At 51.6% G+C, this 18355-nt stretch overlaps 1 protein-coding gene across 1 annotated transcript; it reads left to right on the forward strand.

Annotated features, from left to right (window-relative positions):
• The first annotated feature begins 8983 nt into the window (after positions 1–8983).
• LOC123405886 (putative disease resistance protein RGA1) lies at positions 8984–18345 on the forward strand. The gene is made up of 2 exons (XM_045099408.1): positions 8984–9327; positions 17995–18345. The coding sequence occupies exons 1-2, from the start codon at positions 9040–9042 to the stop codon at positions 18343–18345; spliced, it is 639 nt and encodes a 212-aa protein (XP_044955343.1). The 5' UTR covers positions 8984–9039.
• The last annotated feature ends 10 nt before the right edge of the window (positions 18346–18355 follow it).

An 18355-nucleotide genomic window follows, 5' to 3' on the forward strand; every position in this document is an offset into this window, starting at 1 on the left:
TGATGATCCCATCGTGTGCGTTTTGTATTCAAATGCAAATTCTATATAATGCACGTCCCTTGGGGGAGCTATCCTATTCTCTTTAAAACACTCTCTTTATTCACCCATCATAAAATCATTTGATCCCCATCAAGTGTGTGTTGATGGGAGGCAAGTCTTGCTCTTTATGATGCTTTGTGCCATCATGAAAATTTGTAGAGGGCTTTGTTTGTTGGAACCTAGCTCTCTCTTGGAAACTAGATACCTCGTGTTTGTTTTCCTTCAATTGGTTTCTTGTTGCCTTCTAATTGGCATGTGTCAATGGATATCTCATTCCTTGAGGTATCTTTTAATTGATATCCTTCAAGTGATAGTTCTTTTTGTTTTAGGATCTTATTATCACTTGATACCTTGTCTTTTGGTGACTTATCAACTTTGTGTTGAGTTGATTCTTAAGAGTCTTGAGCATGCGTATCATATCTACTATATACAACTTCTTTTGCTTGCTTTCCTTCTTTGACCCAATATATAGGGGAAATTCCACCTTGTCATAAATTGGCTAAAGTGTGCATGAAATTCAAATTCATATCTATATGCACATATGTATGTGGAGTTTGTCCTATGTATTGCTGGTTTTCTAACTCTTTGGTCCCAATGAGTTTGGGCACCATTTTGTTTGTTTTGTTGTTCCAGGAACAACTGGAGATGCATTGGATGCCGGCTCACCTATAAGGAAGATGTTGAGACCATGTGATTATTGGAGCCAAGTTAGGATGATCAAAGAACAACCATCTACTACATCAATACAATGTTGTCTCGGTAACAAGTATCCACTTCATGCATTCTTTTCTTGCAAAGGACCCAACCTGTCTTTTCTTTTCCAGGTTGCATCATGGCATGAATCTCTTGATTCGTTCTTGTAGTACTTGTTTGCTTTCTCAAAGCATCCGAACGATGATGTCTTACTACTAGTTGGGATGTCTTTGATGTTCGTATGTTGGAAGTTCATATTATACAATAAGAAAATATTAGGCCATGTGCTATGCTTCCAAGCAAAAGATCTCATTGATATATTTATGACTTCCTTTTGGATATCTAGTTTGTTCCTTCTTGTAACCATTTTGTGTGTATATCCTTCTTTCTGGACAAATATCATCATGATTGTCTTCTACTTAGAATCTTTTACACATGAGAGAAGTTACATCTCTAATTGATATCCTCTTTTCTTTCACGTCCATCGTTACATTCCCTTTTTCAGTTTTTGGTGGCTTCGTGAAAGGATTTGTTTTGAGTGTGTATCTTATTTTCCTACATCTTCATGCACTCTTTGGCCGTGAAGATTATTTTTCCTCATGCTTGTCTTGATGAGGGTTTTTCCATTTTCAATTAGTATCCCTCCTCTTGACAAGGTTCTTACTTCCTATCTTCACAATGGGTCGTCACAAGCATTGGTTCTTATTTTGTTTATTAGTAAGCTTGTGAACCCATTTTCTAGTATGTGTGGGTGGGAATGATATGTCTTGCACTTTGTATCTCATTTCATCAAGACTATGTTGATGAGTAATGCTAATCCTTATCTTAGTCTTCTCAAGTGCTTTGCCATGACTCCTACACATTACTTTGTTTGAGCCTATTATTAAGTTGCTTCTATTACATGTTGCTCAAACATTTGTTTTGTGCAATTGATATGCTTATTGTCTCATCTATCCTCTTGCACTCGTTGTGTGTTTTATAAATTCTGGGGGAGCAACGATCCTATTTTGTGCACCTGTGTCAAAATACAAAAATCTCATATTAGTGCACAAATCATGGGGAGCTTCTCTAGTTTTTGATAAAGCACTATGTTGCCTTTATCATAATATCTTTTATTCATGTGGTTCGAAGGACCATATGATTGTTTGTTCCATCTGGGATCTTTTTATTGCTTGCCTCTATCTTTGTATGTCTTTGTGGCATACGATTCTTTTTGCAATTTTTGGGTCCTTAATATAGTTTGTTTTTCTCCAACTACTTATCATTGTATTTGTGTATTTTTCTGTGCTCATTTGCTGAGAAGTACACACTTTTTGGAGGACCACCTACTATATTTGCTTTCTAAACTTTTCGTCCATTTTGGCAATCGATGCCAATGGGGGAGAAGTTTAGAGAGTTTACTTTGGATATGTTTAGAGGGTTTTGCTTTTATTGCGTAAGCATTTACATCTTGCTCACATGCACTATTACCTTGTATGTGTGCACTTGGTTATGCTTATTTCCTTATATAAACTCTCTTGAAGTGGTTGTCTTCAATTACCAAAATGGGGGAGATTGTTAGAGCATATATCTCCATATGTGGTTTTGGTAATTGATGACAATTCCTATGGACTAATGGTTGCCTTAAGTTATATTTATAGGATTTGTCCATAGGCACTTCTTGAAGTCCATCTGTTGGGTTCAAGGAGTTTATATGTTGACCAAGATGTTATTCAAGTTATTATCCAAAGAATGGTCATAGAAACACTAGGTTGATCAAGATCTCAGACAAAGAGTAAATCAAGATGATCAACACACAAAGCGTATAAGATGTACCAAGAGGGATAAGTGATCCCATGGTATGGTAAGCATTGTCCATTACGTGTTTGTGTACTAACCCATGGTCTTTGTGAGACTCCTATGTGGGGGTTAGGTGTGTTTCCATTGGGCTTGCGTCAAAAGCAAGATCTCATACAACCCATGAAGGATGACGTCAAGTGGTGATCGTCATCAAGATTGTGGTGTGCAAGTTCAAGTGGATCAGCACGAATATATCATTGAAACTATTGTCAATGATCATGTGCTAACAAGGACAAGATCAAGATAAGCATTCCTGAGCACTACATGCTTGATTCTTGTGGATGTTCGCATGATGGATAGGACAAGATCAAGATAAGAATTCTTGAGCACTACATGCTTGATTCTTGTGGATGTTCACACATGGTGGACAAATGAAGATAAATACATAAGCTAGGCTTTCCGCATTGTGTATGGGAAAGCTACTTGAAGACTTCATCATGTCTTGCTTTCAACTTGAGCCAAGAAGGAACAACAACATCAAGCTCAGCTGAAAGGGCTAACTCAAAGGTATCAGTTCCTTTGACGTTAGTTGTGCGGAGTGATGATCAGCGAATAAAAGTATGCACTCAAGTATGGATCATCAGTACTCTTTTATGATTCTTGAGTCCTTAGGGATCCCGCACTATTAAGAGGGGATCACAGGTTTTGCGATGAACTTGCTCAAACTACAGCATCACTTTATGCTCAGACCACATCTCCACTGTTTTGTTGTTATCTGAAAACAGAACCAGTGCCTCGGACATCCGGCTTTCTCCGGACGTCCGAGGACCGGACGACTGACTAGTTCGGAAATCCGGAATATTATACCAGAGAAATCAGAGCCATATAACTCGGACTTCCGGCTACCTCCGGACGTCCGAGGCCCGGATGTCCGGCCAAGTCCCGGAAATCCGGAAGCCTGCACCAGTAGAAGTTGAGTTCTATATCTCGGAAATCTGGCTCCCTCCGGACGACCGAGTGCCGGACGTCCGACACCCGTCGGAAATCCGGAACCTACCACCAGTAGAAGTTGAGATGTATAACTCGGATTTCCGGTCCTCTCCGGACGTCCGTATGCTGATAAATTCAAATATGTTCAGGCACATCTACAGGCCTCGGACGACCGACCCCTGTCGGACGTCCGGCCGTTGATGAATTCAGAAGAGTTCCAGTCATGCCTAAAGGTCTCGGACGTCCGACCCTGGTCGGACGTCCGTTCCCTCGCGGACGCCCGGACTTCCGACAACTGTCGGACGTACGGACCCTGTGTGACTTAAAGTGTCCCCAACGGCTCTTTTTCTCTCCACACTATAAATACCCCCCTCCCACTTCATGAGAGGGTTGCCCAACACAGCCTTATCCTCACGAGAACACATTTCCACCTCACACACATTTGCTCACTCCAAATCTTAGATTCCAAGAGCATTTGTGAGCCCCTTTGAGAGTTGTTCCAATCAAAAGATAGATCTTCTCCCTCTCCTTCTCTCAACCCAAGCTATTTGTGATTTGAGCAAGTTTTGAGCATTCCCCGTGATCTTGTTGCTCTTGGAGGTTGGAGACTCCTAGGCGGTAGGAGTTCTTCGGAGAGGAATCAATCTGTGTGATTTCTCCCGGAAAAGTTTGTGAGGGTTTGGAAGCCACCTCAAAGGCTTACCACTAGTGGTTGAGAAACGCCTTCATGGTGTTATCTCAAAGGGAGAATAGGGTGAGCCTTCGTGGCGTTGGTGTGCCTTCATGGTAACATCCACCTCTCTAACGGTGACTAGCTTCCCTCCAAGGAAGTGAACATCGGGATACATCTTTGTTTCAGTGACCTTGGTTATCCTTAACCCTAACTCCTTACTTGTGGTTTACTTGTGTTATTTGAGCATACATACATTGCATATTGCTTGTGCTCATTATATTGTGTTGGCCATTTCCTGTACAAGATTAATCATTCAAGCACACCCTCTATATCCACACGTTCATACTTGCAGCCCTTGATATATCGTGTTGATATAGTGTGATCTAGTATCTTGTGTTGTTCACCTACTTGTCGTGTGATATAGCTCAAGTAAGTTTGTGTAACTTACTTGTGCTTGTTAGTAACTGTATTGTGTCCATCTTGGTAGATCGTGTTGTTGATACACGTTGCAGTGCCTAGTGCATTTAGGATTTGTGCTTGACAAGTACCCTCTTAGTTTATTTCCGCATTAGGTTCAAGCCAAATCTGAAGAAGTTTTTAAGTAGCCTATTCACCCCCCTCTAGGCGTCATCGAGGTCTTTTCAGTTGTCACAGAAACTACACGTTGTGCTACCTTCCCAATTTCGTTTAGCCAGGTTGTCCTTTGTTAGAATCACCTTCTTGTGTACAAATCACATGAAGACCTTGATCTTTAAGGGCACCTTTACTTTCCAAATATTTCTAGATTTTGGGATAACACTCGTATCAGTAAGATCAAGATACACGGACTTAACTGTGAATACTCCACTATTTGTTAACTTCCAACGCACCCTATCAGGTTCGTTAGAAAGCTGTATGTCCATGAGTCTTCTAACTAGGTGAAGCCAATCATCCCATCGATGTCCTATTAATGCTCTTCGGTAAAATCTAGTCAACAATTTGACTTATCGTGGTGCGAGATAAGTCGACAAGAGACAGATCGTCAACGTTTTAAAACCGGAGAAGCACATAAGACAAGAGTCAAGATTAGAAAGAGATTGTCAGTAGATATCTTGAGGAGTCTATGTAGATGCATGCGTGTATGTGTTGTGGTTGCACGTGCGTATTAGGTTAGTCTCTCCCTAATAATAAAGAAAATAAGGTTTTTGGTCGTCCGTCGTGGCATTTTTACGAAAAAGTCCCTCCGTTTTCAGTTAATCAACCCGCAGTCCTTTCTTAAGTGGAAAAAAAGTTTCGTTTTTCAAAACAGCCCCTATCCTCCACCGGTCCAGGGATGGGGTGGATCTGCGCCCCCGCCCGGCGCCTCCTCCGCCACGACGTCGGAGACCGTCGCCCCCTGCTGCCGCTGCTCCGTTTGCTGATGCGCCTGCGACGCCGGCAGGGGCGGATCTGGCGAGCGCGGCCTCCAGCGCGCGCACGGACCTAGCCAAGACCTCCTCCAGCCACGCTAGCTGGACCGCGTGTCGCTCCAGCATCCCCGCCTCCCCCGTCTCTGGCCGACGACGAGCCCGCCCCCTCCTCTCCTGACGCGGCGACGACGACGAGCAGGAAGAGGAGGAGGAGCAGCGGGGTGGGAGTGCGGTGGGCCATGGCTGTCGGCGTCGGAGACCGTCGCCCCTGCTGCCGCTGCTCCGTCTGCTGATGCGCCTGCGACGCCGGCGGGGGCGGATCTGGCGAGCGCGGCCTCCAGCGTGCGGCGACGGCGACGAGCATGAAGAGGAGGAGGAGCAGCGGGGTGGGAGTGCGGTGGGCCATGGCTGTCGGCGTCGGAGACCGTCGCCCCTGCTGTCGCTGCTCCGTCTGCTGATGCGCCCGCGACGCCGGCGGGGGCGGATCTGGCGAGCGCGGCCTCCAGCGCGCGCACGGACCTGGCCATCGACTCCGCGACCTCCTCCAGCCACGCTAGCTGGACCGCGTGTCGCTCCAGCATCCCCGCCTCCCCTGTCTCTGGCCGACGACGAGCCCGCCCCCTCCTCTCCCGACGCGGCGACGGCGACGAGCAGGAAGAGGAGGAGGAGCAGCGGGGTGGGAGTGGGGTGGGCCATGGCTGTCAGCGGCTGCGGGGAGGAAGGTTTTGGGTGCGCGTAGCATAGGGAGGGAGGTTGGGATTAGCTCGAGGGGAGCGGAAGCCGATCTGCTCTCGGGGAAGTGGCAGTGGCACGGGAGGGCCATCCCTTGCCGGGCCCGCAGGTCAGCCGGTGTGCGACGGTTGTGGGGCCCGGTGGTCAGGTGGTGGCCATTGGCCGTGGGCCCCGCGGGTCAGCCGGTGGTCACACATCTTTTATTTTGGTTTGTTTGCGCTACGGCGACCCTGCCCTACTAGGACGCCGACGGGCTCACTAAGTACTTCGCCGTCGGCGACTCCCTCGTGAATTTTTTTCTTCGGGAATTTTGTTCTACTTTAAATAATTTGGGGCTTCACAAAAATTCCGAAAATTTAAGAAAGTGGGAATTTTGAAATAGAATGTTTAATAAATTATAAAATGTTTGTGGATTCAAAAATACCCGCGATTTTGCAGAAAATGTTTGAAATTTTGAAAACAAATATTCGAGAAATCAAACAATGTTCATGACTTTTTAAAAGTTCATGAAGTACTTTTTATAATGAAATTGTGCAAAATTTTGTCAATTCTAAAAATGAGCATGAATGAAAAAATATTCTAAAAGTTCAAAAAAACAATGATTTGTGACTTATAAAATACTTTTTCATTTATAAAATGTTTGCTGATTAAAAAATTATCATGCATTTTTTTGTCCCGTCGCAACGTACAGACCCTTTTGCTATTAGGTTTAAACAGCGATCAACGTAGCCGGAGATTAGGTGGGTAATAGTTCAGGTGGTTTTCCGAGTACTAGATGTCCTAGGTCACGTATGTGTACCAGGCTGTATTTTTGTCCGTCTACAAGTCGAGTTAGGCCTGTGTGCTGGTATGAAAGTCCGTCGCAGTGTCCTCCTCGACATAGTCGGCCGCCTCCAAGTAGAAGAGGCGCGGGCATACGTGGCCTGACACGTAAGGCTCATCGCAGTTATAGCAAAGCCACTGACGACGGCGCTCGAGCTTCTCGGCCGGGGCGAGCCGGCGGAAAGGCCGCGTCTTAGCCGGAGCGTTGCCCGCTGGAGAGGCCGTGGGCGGGTGCCCCGGTGCTGGTGGTGTCGGGGGTGGCATGCCTGGCTGCCGGGCACCCCGAGCCGGCGACGCCTGCTGCAAGGCCTGCGCGCGACGCTCGAAGGCACAGACGTAGTACATGGCCGTCTGGAGGTCCCGAGGTCCCCGCAGCTCCACATCCACGCGGATATGATCCGGTAGACCGCCCACGAAGAGCTCGACGCGTTGGCGAGCCGTCACGCCGGGCGCGTGACACGCCAGGGCCTGGAATCGGTCGGGCGAAGTCCTGCACCATGGAGGTGAAGGGTAGACGGCCAAGCTCCGCCAGCGGGCTCCCTTGGATCGGAGGTCAAAGCGTAGGAGGCAGAGCTCACGGAAACGCTCCCACGGGGGCATGCCACCCTCGTCCTGCATGCTCTAGAGCGTAATACCACGTCTGTGCGGCGCCTCGGAGGTGATATGAAGCTATCCAGGTGCGGTCCGGCCCTAGCGTCCGTTGCCCCCGGAAAAACTAGCCGCATTGGTTGAGCCAGTTCAGGGGATCCTCGGTACCGTCGTAGGTTGCGAAGTCCACTTGGCGAAGCATGGCGGCGGGTGTGTATGGCCGCCGTGGTGGTACAACTTGTCGGCACGGAGAAGTGGGGTCGGCGCCGGGTAACCGTTGGAGACGACGTAAGGGCCACCGAAGCTGGAGGGCACGCCCTACGACGGGGATGGTGCCGGGGGTGCTTGGATGTGAGGCGGTGCCGAGGCCGTAGTGTAGACCGTCTGTGACGTCTCGGTGACCTAGGACAGTAGCGGCGACGACGAAGGGGGAAAACAGAGCTGGTGAATCGGGACCCCCCTGGCACCGTGGTGGGGGCCGGACCAGAGGTGGCGGTGGCAGCTGCAGCGGCCTGGCGGAGGGTGGCGGGGGCGACAGCAGCAGCGGAGGCTGCACGGCGAGCGCGACTGCGGCCGCCAGGTGCGGCAGCGCGCTGGGCGGCGACGGCCCGTAGGGGCCGACCAGGTAGAGGCGGATCACCTGCACGGTGGTGGCAAGGTCGCGGATCGCGCCGGCGGGTGGCGGCGCGGCTGGGTGGGCCGGCGTTGGCAGGGGCAGTGCCGGTCGTGGTGGCCAGCGGCGCGGTGGCGGTGGTCGGCAGTTGTAAGACATCCTTAGGAGAGGGCGGTGGTGACGACATGATGTCTTACAACTGTTTATATAATCTTATTGCTTAATTTTAGAGGGTGTCTTACAACTGTTTATATAACCTCAAAGCTAATAGAAATAAGATAACTTAGGTTAAGCTCCTAACTAAATGGGCCCATTGGGCCTCTTCCGGCTATAAGTGGCGCCGGTTATAACATCTTCATTGAACTCAAAAGCTACATACAGATCAGACCATGCATCAGGTAATCTAAGAAAAAACTATATTAGGGGACGATGGAGTTCACATTCTTTCCTTCTCCTGGTTCCTTTTCTTTTCCCTTTACAGTGAGAAAGACTTGAGATTCTTTTCTTGACCCTTGCCTGCTGGTAAAGCTAAAGCTAACGTGTGCTGTGCTGTGTGCATTATCACAATTAAGCAAGGTAGATGATCCCTTTCCATCTCGGTGGAGCATGGGGTCATACATATAACCTATGACCATGCATGAGTTGGTATGCGTCCACCATCTCCTCCAATTGGCATACTAGCTACAACTTGAGAGAGAGAAGGTACGGTGAAGACGAACAACATGGCGCATGTAGCCGGGTTGCTCGCCTCGGCTGTGGTCTCAGCAGTGGGCAATAAGCTAGGTTCCGCCATTGGGGATGAGGTCACGATGCTGTGGAGCTTCAAGGACGACCTCAAGGACATGAAGGACACGTTGGAGTCCATGGAGGCGGTGCTCAAGGATGCTGAGAGGCGGTCTGTCAAGGAGGAGTTGGTGCGGTTGTGGCTCAACCGGCTCAAGCACGCTGCCTATGACATCTCTTATATGCTTGATGAGTTCCAAGCTAACAGTGAACCAGCCTCCAGAAAGGTATACATATGCCGCCCTTGCCTTACCTCAATCGGTTTTCATTAATTAATATTCCTAGTTAGTACAGAGTTTGTTGCTTTCGTCAAATAATTTGATTATTAATTATATTATTATCCAAAAAACCATGCTTGATCAGTGGTGGAGGCAGGATTAGTGAAATTACGGTCTTGGGGAGGGCCAGTTAGAGAAAGGGGAGTACTAGGCGCCGGCGCGCCGGCGCGAGCGGTAGCGCCGGTCGCAGGCTGACCGCCCGATCTGCACGGGGGACCGTCAGATTTTTTCATGCAACATTTTTTATCTCCATGCAACTAATCTCGACGCTATGCATCATTTTTCGCAACGGTTGCAACAAAAAAATTAATTATAGCAAAAAATATATCCACATGATCGTAGCAAAAAAACGAAGAAGATGATGCGTGGTAGCAAAAGTTAAACGACGGTTGTAGCAAAAATCTACGTGACGTGTATGCAACTTTTTCAGTGAACGGTTGCAGCAAAAAATGATGTCGGTTGTAGCAAAAAATAACACGGTTGTAGCAAAAGTCAAAACGTCGGTTGTAGCAAAAATTCAACGAACTCGAGTTGCAACCAAATGTATATGCAACTTTTTTACTGTACAAATCTAGTAAATAAAAAACTCTTGTAGCAAATATGAACGCTGGTTGCAACAAATTTACACCAGAAAAAAGTTGCATGAAAAAACGTTTGTAACAAAAAAATACACGATTGCAGCAATTTTTACGAAAAAATGCTGCATACACCTATCAGTGAGCGCGACCCGCGCGCGACCGGGCGAACGATTCGGCCGGCGCGCCGGGGGGAAACGTTCCCCTTCGAGAAATCTGTTGTTCATGTAGTCATTAGGAACAAATCCATGGTATTAGGGGTGCCAGGCACCTGCTGGTCCCCGTGGCTCCGCCACTGTGCTTGATCATCTGAACGTACTTTCCGATGCAAGCAACTGGTGCACTAGTTAATTGCAACGTTTAAAGCTTGAAATTTGTTGACACCCTTCTAAAAATTAAAGCCATGGGTGTACAAGAGGAATTTATAGCCTACTTAAATCTGGTGTACAGATCCCGGCCATGAAACTAGGTATATAAGAATAAAAATGTTATGATCCATACTACGTGCCAAAGGAGGAGACCCTATAGAAAGGATTAGTTATGGACTTAGCCTAAGTTATATTAGTTTTTTAGTTTCCAAGTTATCTTAGTCAGCCGTGAGATTATATAAACCGATGTAAACAGCTCTTTTGAAATTAAGCAATATAGACATATCTCTATTGCCGGCTCCTAGAGGAGCCAGAACCCTAACCGCGCCGCCGTCTCACACCTCCGCCGCTTCCCTCTCGTACGCGGAGGCGCCCCGCCGTCGGCAGCTGTGTTCCAGCCCTCGCCTCCCTCACTTCATCCCCTACAACCTCTGCCCTAGAACCGGTAGAACCCTAGCGGTTCCTACCAATTTGGTATATAGAGACTCCATGCCGATCATGTCCTCTTCGTCGGCCGCCACCACCCTTCCGCCCGCCACCACCTTTCCCCTCGTCACCACCGCCCCGCTGCAGGTCATCTACAATGCGCCGCTGGGCACGGCGGCTGGCGCTGAGCCGGTTTCCCATGCCGCCCCGGCCCTTGTCATCTATACCCCTCAGGAGGTCACGGGGGCCTGTGCGACCTCGCCACTGCGGTCCAGGGGATCCGCCAGTATCTGGCCGGCCCCTACGGACCGCCTCAGGCGGCGCTGCCGACCCCCGACGCCGCCGGCCTGCACCTGCTTCCCTGGCAGCAGCCACCAGCGCCGGGCTCCGCGATCGCTGGGCCACTTGAGCTGCCGCCACCACCCCGCCTTGGTCGGCCTGGCCGCATCAGGCGCTTGCGGCCCTGGCCGCCTTGACCGCCCTCTTCCAGCAGACACTGCCGCTGGTCGGACCGCCCTCCACGACACCAGCGGGCGTCCCGATCCAGCAGGTCCGGTTCCCGTCCTCGCCGTCCCCGCTCCCGGCCTGGATGGCCCAGTCTGTTCCGCCACCGGTCTACACAATGGCGTCGGCGCAGCCGACGGCCGCCATGCAGTACGGGAGGGCTCCAACTCCCCGGGCCCCTATGTCAGCCGCGACGAGCCTCCGTTCCATGGGGGACCCCCGGGGGCCACCGACTCGACACCGTTCCCCTCGCTGCTCTACACTGCCGATCCATACGGACATGGGGGTCCTTCTCAAATGACGCCCCGCTTCGCCAAGATTGACTTCGCCACCTACGATGGTACCAAGGACCCTCTCAATTGGCTCAATCAGTGTGAGCAGTTCTTCCGGGGACAATGCACCCTCGCGTCGGACCGCACTTGGCTCGCCCCATATCACCTTTGTGGTGCCTCCCATACGCGGTATTACGCCCTCGAGCAGGATGAGGGCGACATGCCCTCTTGGGAACGCTTCCGCGAGCTCTGCCTCCTTCGGTTTGCCACCCTGATACAAGGGAGCCGGCTGGCGGAGCTCGGCCGACTGCCCTTCACCTCCACGGTCCAGGATTTCGCTGACCGGTTCCAGGCTTTGGCGTGACACGCCCCCGACGTGACAGCCCAACAGCGGGTCGAGCTCTTCGTGGGAGGTCTGCCGGATCACATCCACGTAGACGTGGAACTTCGGGGGGCCCTGGACCTCCAGACGGCCATGTACTACGGTCGCGCCTTCGAGCATTGCGCACAAGCCTTGCAGCAGGTGACGCCGGCTCGGAGTGGCCGGCAGCCGGCCCGGGTCCCCCAGACTCCGGCCGTGTCGGGCCGCCCCCCACGGTCCCCCCTGCGACTACCACGCCAGCCTCGACGTGGCCCTTCCGCCGGCTCTCCACGACCAAGCAGCTCGAGCGTCGTCGCCAGGGGCTGTGCTTTAACAGCGACGAGCCCTACGTGCCGGGCCACGTTTGCCCGCGCCTCTTCTAATTGGAGGCAGTCGACTACGTCGAGGAGGACACGGCCATCGCCGAACGGGGCGACTTGGCCGACCCAGCTGTTGTGGAGGACGCACCGGCTCCGGCGACAGCACTCGTGTTCTCCTTCCACGCCCTCGCGGGTATACGAGCGGAGAAGACTATGCTCCTGCCAGTGACGATCCACGGCGAGCATCTCCTAGCCCTTCTAGATACGGTCTACACACACAACTTCCTGCCCGAGTTGACCATGCGCCGCTTGGGCTTTCAGCCGTCGGGCGGGGAGCAGCTGCAGGTCACCGTGGCTAACGGCGACCGTCTCCGCTGTCATGGGATTGCACGGGACATCCCCATCACCATCGGCGATGAAAAATTCTCCATCACATGTGCTGGGATTGATTTGGGCTGCTTCGAGTTCATCCTCGGCATCGACTTCTGGCAGACTGTGGGTCCCATTCTCTGCGATTTGACGCCCTGTCGATGACCTTCTGGCGACTGGGTCGTCGCGTCCGGTGGGAGGGCGCGGCTGGCACTTCACCAGTGACGCCACAGTCGCAGCTGGCCGCGACTGCGGCCAAGTCCGCGCACTCTCTGTTGGATCACCTCCTACAGCAGCACAACGACCTCTTTGACGAGCCTCCGGGTCTCCTGCCGGCCCGGGCATATGACCACCGCATCCACCTCATGCCAGGCATGACGCCGGTGGTGGTGCGCCCCTACCGCTATCCCCAGGTGCAAAAGGACGAGCTGGAGCGGAAGTGCGCACTCATGCTAGCCTGGGCATCATCCGGATCTCCACTTCACAATATTCGGCGCCGGTTCTCCTCGTCCACAAGTTGGACGACTCTTGGCGCATCTGCATCGACTACCGTGCTCTTAACGCCCTGACACTCAAGGACAAATTTCTCATTCCAATCGTGGACGAGCTCCTGGACGAACTACATGGGGTGTGCTTCTTCACCAAGCTCGACCTTCGTTCGGGCTACCACCAGGTGCGGATGCACCCAGATGATGTCGCGAAGACAACCTTTCGTACTCATCACGGCCAATTCGAGTTCTTAGTGATGCCTTTTGGTCTCTCCAACGCCCCGGTGACCTTTCAGGCCTTGATGAACGACGTCCTCTGACCCTACTTACGTCGGTTTGTGCTCTTTTTTCTTCGATGACATTCTTATCTACAGCATGACCTGGGCGGAACATCTTCAACACGTCGCCATCGTCTTCAACGAGCTTTGAGCGCACCACCTTCATCTTAAGTGCTCGAAGTGCTCGTTCGGGACGACTTCAGTTGCCTACCTCGGCCACGTCATCTCGACTGAGGGTGTTGCTATGGACGCCGACAAGGTGGCAGCCGTTGCGGCCTGGCCGACGCCGCACTCCCCGCAGACTCTCCGCGGCTTCCTGGGCCTCGCCGGCTACTACCGGAAATTTATTCAAGAGTTCAGCCTCATCGCATCCCCGCTCACACGCTTGCTCCGACGCGACGCCTTCACACCCTCTGCATCAGGTCCGGGCCCTCGTTCGCCCTCTTCGACGACATCCGCCGGGCCACCACGGATGCGCCCAACGCGCAGCTCCTTCGGCAGCGCCTTGCTGCCGGTGACTTGGAGGAGCCATGTGGTTTGGCGGCGGGTCTACTCCTGCATGGGCGACGGATCTTCGTGCCGGACCACGGTGACCTCCGTCATCAGGTGCTGCTGCTCGCCCACTCAGCGGGCCACGAGGGTGTGCAGAAGACCCTCCACCGTCTCTGCACCGACTTCTACATTCCCGGTGATCGGGCCCTGGTTCGGGACTGGGTGCGGTCTTGTGCGACATGCCAACATAACAAGACGGAGACATAGCGATCGGCAGGGCTGCTACAGCCCTTGGAGGTGCCTTCTTAGGCCTGGGCTGATATCTCCATGGACTTCATCGACGGCCTCCCCAAGGTGGGCGGCAAGTTCGTCATCCTCACGGTGGTCGATCGTTTCTCCAAATACACCCACTTCATCGCACTTGGCCATCCTTACACCGCCACCTCTGTTGCCCGGGCCTTCTTCGACGACATCGTTCGCCTGCACGGGTTTCCCTCTTCGATCGTTAGCGACCGGGACCCGGTGTTCACACGACATGTATGGCGCGATCTCTTCAGGATGCTGGGCGTAAAGCTTCGCTTGAGCACGACGTTCCATCCTCAGACGGACGGCCAATCTGAGGTGGTCAACAAAGTGATTGCCATGTATTTGTGTTGTGTTACAGGTGATCGTCCTCATGCTTGGGTGGACTGGCTTGCGTGGGCGGAGTACTGCTACAACAACTCATATCACTCCGCCCTACGCACCACGCCCTTCGAGGTGGTCTATGGCCGATCGCCCCCGCCCATCCCGCCGGTTGATCCGGAGACGGCTAGGACAGAGGCGGCAGGTGATCTTCTTCGCACCTGCAACGAAATGCTTGCCGAGGTGCGCCAATGCCTCGTTCAGGCCCAACAGTTGGCCAAGCACTACTATGACAGCCACCACCGTGAGGCAGAGTTCGCGGTAGGCAACTGGGTGTGGATGCGTCTCCTTCACCGTTCTACACAGTCCCTTGACACGCGCGCAAAGCGCAAGCTGGGACCGCGCTACGCTGGGCCATTTTCCGTGCTGGAGCGCATCGGAAAGGTGGCCTACCGCCTTCAGCTTCCGGCGGGTACTCGCATCCACGACGTCTTCCATGTGGGGCTCCTGAAGCCTTTCCGTGGGGAGCCACCGGCGGTAACGCCGGCGCTACACCCTACCTCCGACGGGCGCCTCCTTCCCGGGCCAGCAAAGGTGTTGCGGGCTCAATTACGGCGCGGAGTGTGGTACCTGTTAATCCAGTGGGAAGGCCTTCCAGAGGAGGATGCGACTTGGGAGCAGCGTGACGAATTCAGTTAGCACTATCCAGACTTTCAGCTCGAGGACGAGCTGTTTGCGCAGGCGGGGAAATATGTTATGATCGGTACTACGTACCAAAGGATTATGGGCTTAACCCAAGTTATATTAGTTTTCTTAGTTTCCAAGTTATCTTAGTCAGCCGTGAGATTATATAAATCGATGTAAACAGCTCTTTTAGAATTAAGCAATATAGACATATCTCTATTGTCGGCTCCCAGAGGTGCCGGAACCCTAGCCGCGCCGCCGTCTCACACCTCCGCCTATTCCCTCTCGTGTGCTATGGTGCCCCGCCATCGGCAGCTGCGTTCTAGCCCTCGCCTCCCTCACTTCATCGCCTACAACCTCCGCCCTAGAACCGGTAGAACCTTAGCGGTTCCTACCAAAAAAATAGTACTACAAGGGGAGCTATGTGTTACATCCGTCGAAAAGATTTACGTTGGATTTCTACCATGCAGCATGTTGCTACCGGGTAGCTAGAGGGACCATAAATACTACATCTTAGAGCATCTCCAACAGCCGCGCTTCGCGCCCAGCCTAAAAAATGTGTTTGCCGCGCGCGCTCCGGCTGGTTTAGCGCGGGGATAGGCGCTGGCTCCAACAGCCGCGCTATAATGCAGCACGCGCGCGCCGCTCCAGCAGCGCCCAAAAATGCAGCGCGCGCAACACGCACAAACCACATGTACATTTCAAAAAATAGGAGCAAAAATGATCAAACAAACAAAATAAATCAACAATAAATAGTCATTACAACTGATCAAACAAATAGTTTATCATTCAGTACAACAAATAATGTAATAAACACAACCAATAGTTCATGAACAATACAATACAAATATGCAATAAACACAACCAAATCATGATCTTTGTCGTCCATGCCATGCCCACCACTCTTCAATCAGATCCTTCTGAAGATCATTGTGCGTTGCGGGAGGACGAATGTCATGATAGGAGGCAACAAAATGGGCTACCCTTTCAGCCCTCCGTCGCACTCGCACGGGATGTCCCAAGAGCTCATACTGTGAGTAATCTAAATCTTGGCCACGCTCATTCTCGATGATCATGTTGTGCATGATCACACAAGCATGCATGATGTACCAAAGCATTTTTTGATCCCAAAATCTAGCCGATCCTCTCACAATAACAAATTGGGCTTGCAAAATCCCAAATGCTCTCTCCACATCTTTTCTAGCAGCAGCCTGAGCATTGTGGAAATCAAGATTTTTCTTACCTTTCGGCTTTTTCAACGGCTTCACAAAGGTTTGCCACTTTGGATAGATGCCATCCGCTAGATAATAGCCATAGTTGTACGTACGGTCATTTGTTACAAACTGCACCGGTGGCAACTCACCATCTGCAATCTTATTCATCAGTGGTGACCGGTTGACAACATTGATATCATTCAAAGATCCAGGCATTCCAAAGAATGCATGCCAAATCCAAGTCTCCTGATCGGCCACCGCTTCAAGGATTATAGTGGAACCCTTTTTTGGCCGTGGAATTGCCCATGCCATGCCTTTGGACAATTCTTCCAACTCTAATGCATGCAATCTATTGAGCCAAGCATGCCAGGAAAGCCGCGAGCCTTGTTCATCGCCAATAGCCTTGCGACGTCTTCAGCAGTGGGAGATCTCAAATACTCCTCGCCAAACACTTGCACAATTCCCACTGCAAAGCGCTTGACACACATGATGGCTTGACTCTCACCCATAGCCAAGTGATCATCAATTAAATCAGCCGGGATACCGTATGCCAACATACGCAATGCGGCTGTCACCTTCAAAAAGGTGCTATGTCCGAGCTCTCCGGCGGCATTCCTCCTTTGCTGGAAAAACCGGTCATGGCTCGCTAGTTTCTCTGCAATGCGCTTGAACAAGTCTGTGCTCATCCTAAACCGGCGACGAAAATATGACTCCGGGTATGTGGGATTCTCCACGAAATAGTTCTTCATCAATCTGTTATGGGCATCAATCATATCTCTCCAAATTTTCTCCCGACCCATAACCGAACCACCGTGCTTCGGTTTTTTATTGATATGCATAGCTATTATCATTGCAAGATCCTCCTCCTATTCCATATCAAATTCTTCTTCGGAAGAATCATACGACAAACTCATCTACAATGTTCAATACTATACTATAAAAACTACAATTCAAAACATGCACCAAATTCATAAGTTTGGAGCAATACATACCTTGTAGGCGTTTTGTCGAACACCTTGCAAGCGCGGCGCGGCAGCGAGCGCTCGGGCGCTGTTCCTCGGACGTCGGAGGCACCCGAGGGCCGGCGGGACTAGGAGGGGGTCGGGCGGAAGCGCGGCGGCGCGGGGAGGCCGGGGAAGCGCCTAAACGGTCGCCGGGTGGCGCGGGCGGCGGCCGCAACGGAGACAGGCCGGGGAAGCGCCTGAGTGGTCGCCGGCGGGCGCGGGCGGCGACAGCGGCGCGGGGATAGGCCGGGGAGCGCCTGAACGGTCGCCGGGGGCGCGAGCGCCGGCGGCGGCGCGGCCAGAAGGGGGTGGCACTGGGGAGCAAGCGCGCGAGAGTGGAGGAGCGAGCGCGGGAGAGTCGCGCGCGCGGGAGCTGGCGCAACAAATAAGGGGCGCGCGAATGCGTTTCGGCCAGCGCGCTAAACTGAAAATGCCGCACGCGCTGGAGCTGCCCGCCGCGTTGCGCGCGCGCTAAAAATGCCATTTTTGCCGTGGAGCTCCAGCGCGCGCGCTAAAAATGCCTTTTTTACGACGCGGCGCTAGTATAGCGGCTGTTGGAGATGCACTTATTAGGGCCGGGTGTAGTTGCTTCCAGGTTTTATGTTATATCATAATCACTTGTTGAACTTCCTTGTAGATGATTGGGAAGCTGGACTGTTTTGCTATCGCACCCAAGATTACCATGGCTTATAAGACGAATAAGATGAGATGTCAGCTGAGGAAGATCAAAGAGGATCACGAGAGTTTCAAATTCACACATGATAACTCCAGCCTAATTAGTGCGCACCAGTTTCCTGATCCACGGGAAACAACATCAGATGTGATTGAATCCCTCATCATAGGGAGAGACAAAGACATGATGAATGTTCTTTCTTTGTTATCCACAAGCAGCAACAAAGAAGATATCACAATACTTCCTATCTGTGGGCTTGGAGGCATAGGAAAGACAACTTTGGCACAACTGGTCTTCAATGAATGTTTGACTTGAAAAAAATAGG

The sequence above is a fragment of the Hordeum vulgare genome, chromosome 6H (assembly GCF_904849725.1).
Source record: "Hordeum vulgare subsp. vulgare chromosome 6H, MorexV3_pseudomolecules_assembly, whole genome shotgun sequence".
NCBI lineage: Eukaryota > Viridiplantae > Streptophyta > Magnoliopsida > Poales > Poaceae > Hordeum > Hordeum vulgare.

Excerpts from the sequence above, each read along its gene's own strand:
- LOC123405886 (XM_045099408.1), top strand. The coding sequence starts at position 9,040 with ATGGCGCATGTAGCCGGGTTGCTCGCCTCGGCTGTGGTCTCAGCAGTG. Across the intron at positions 9,328-17,994 it reads GTGAACCAGCCTCCAGAAAG|ATGATTGGGAAGCTGGACTG; the intron begins GTATACATATGC and ends ACTTCCTTGTAG.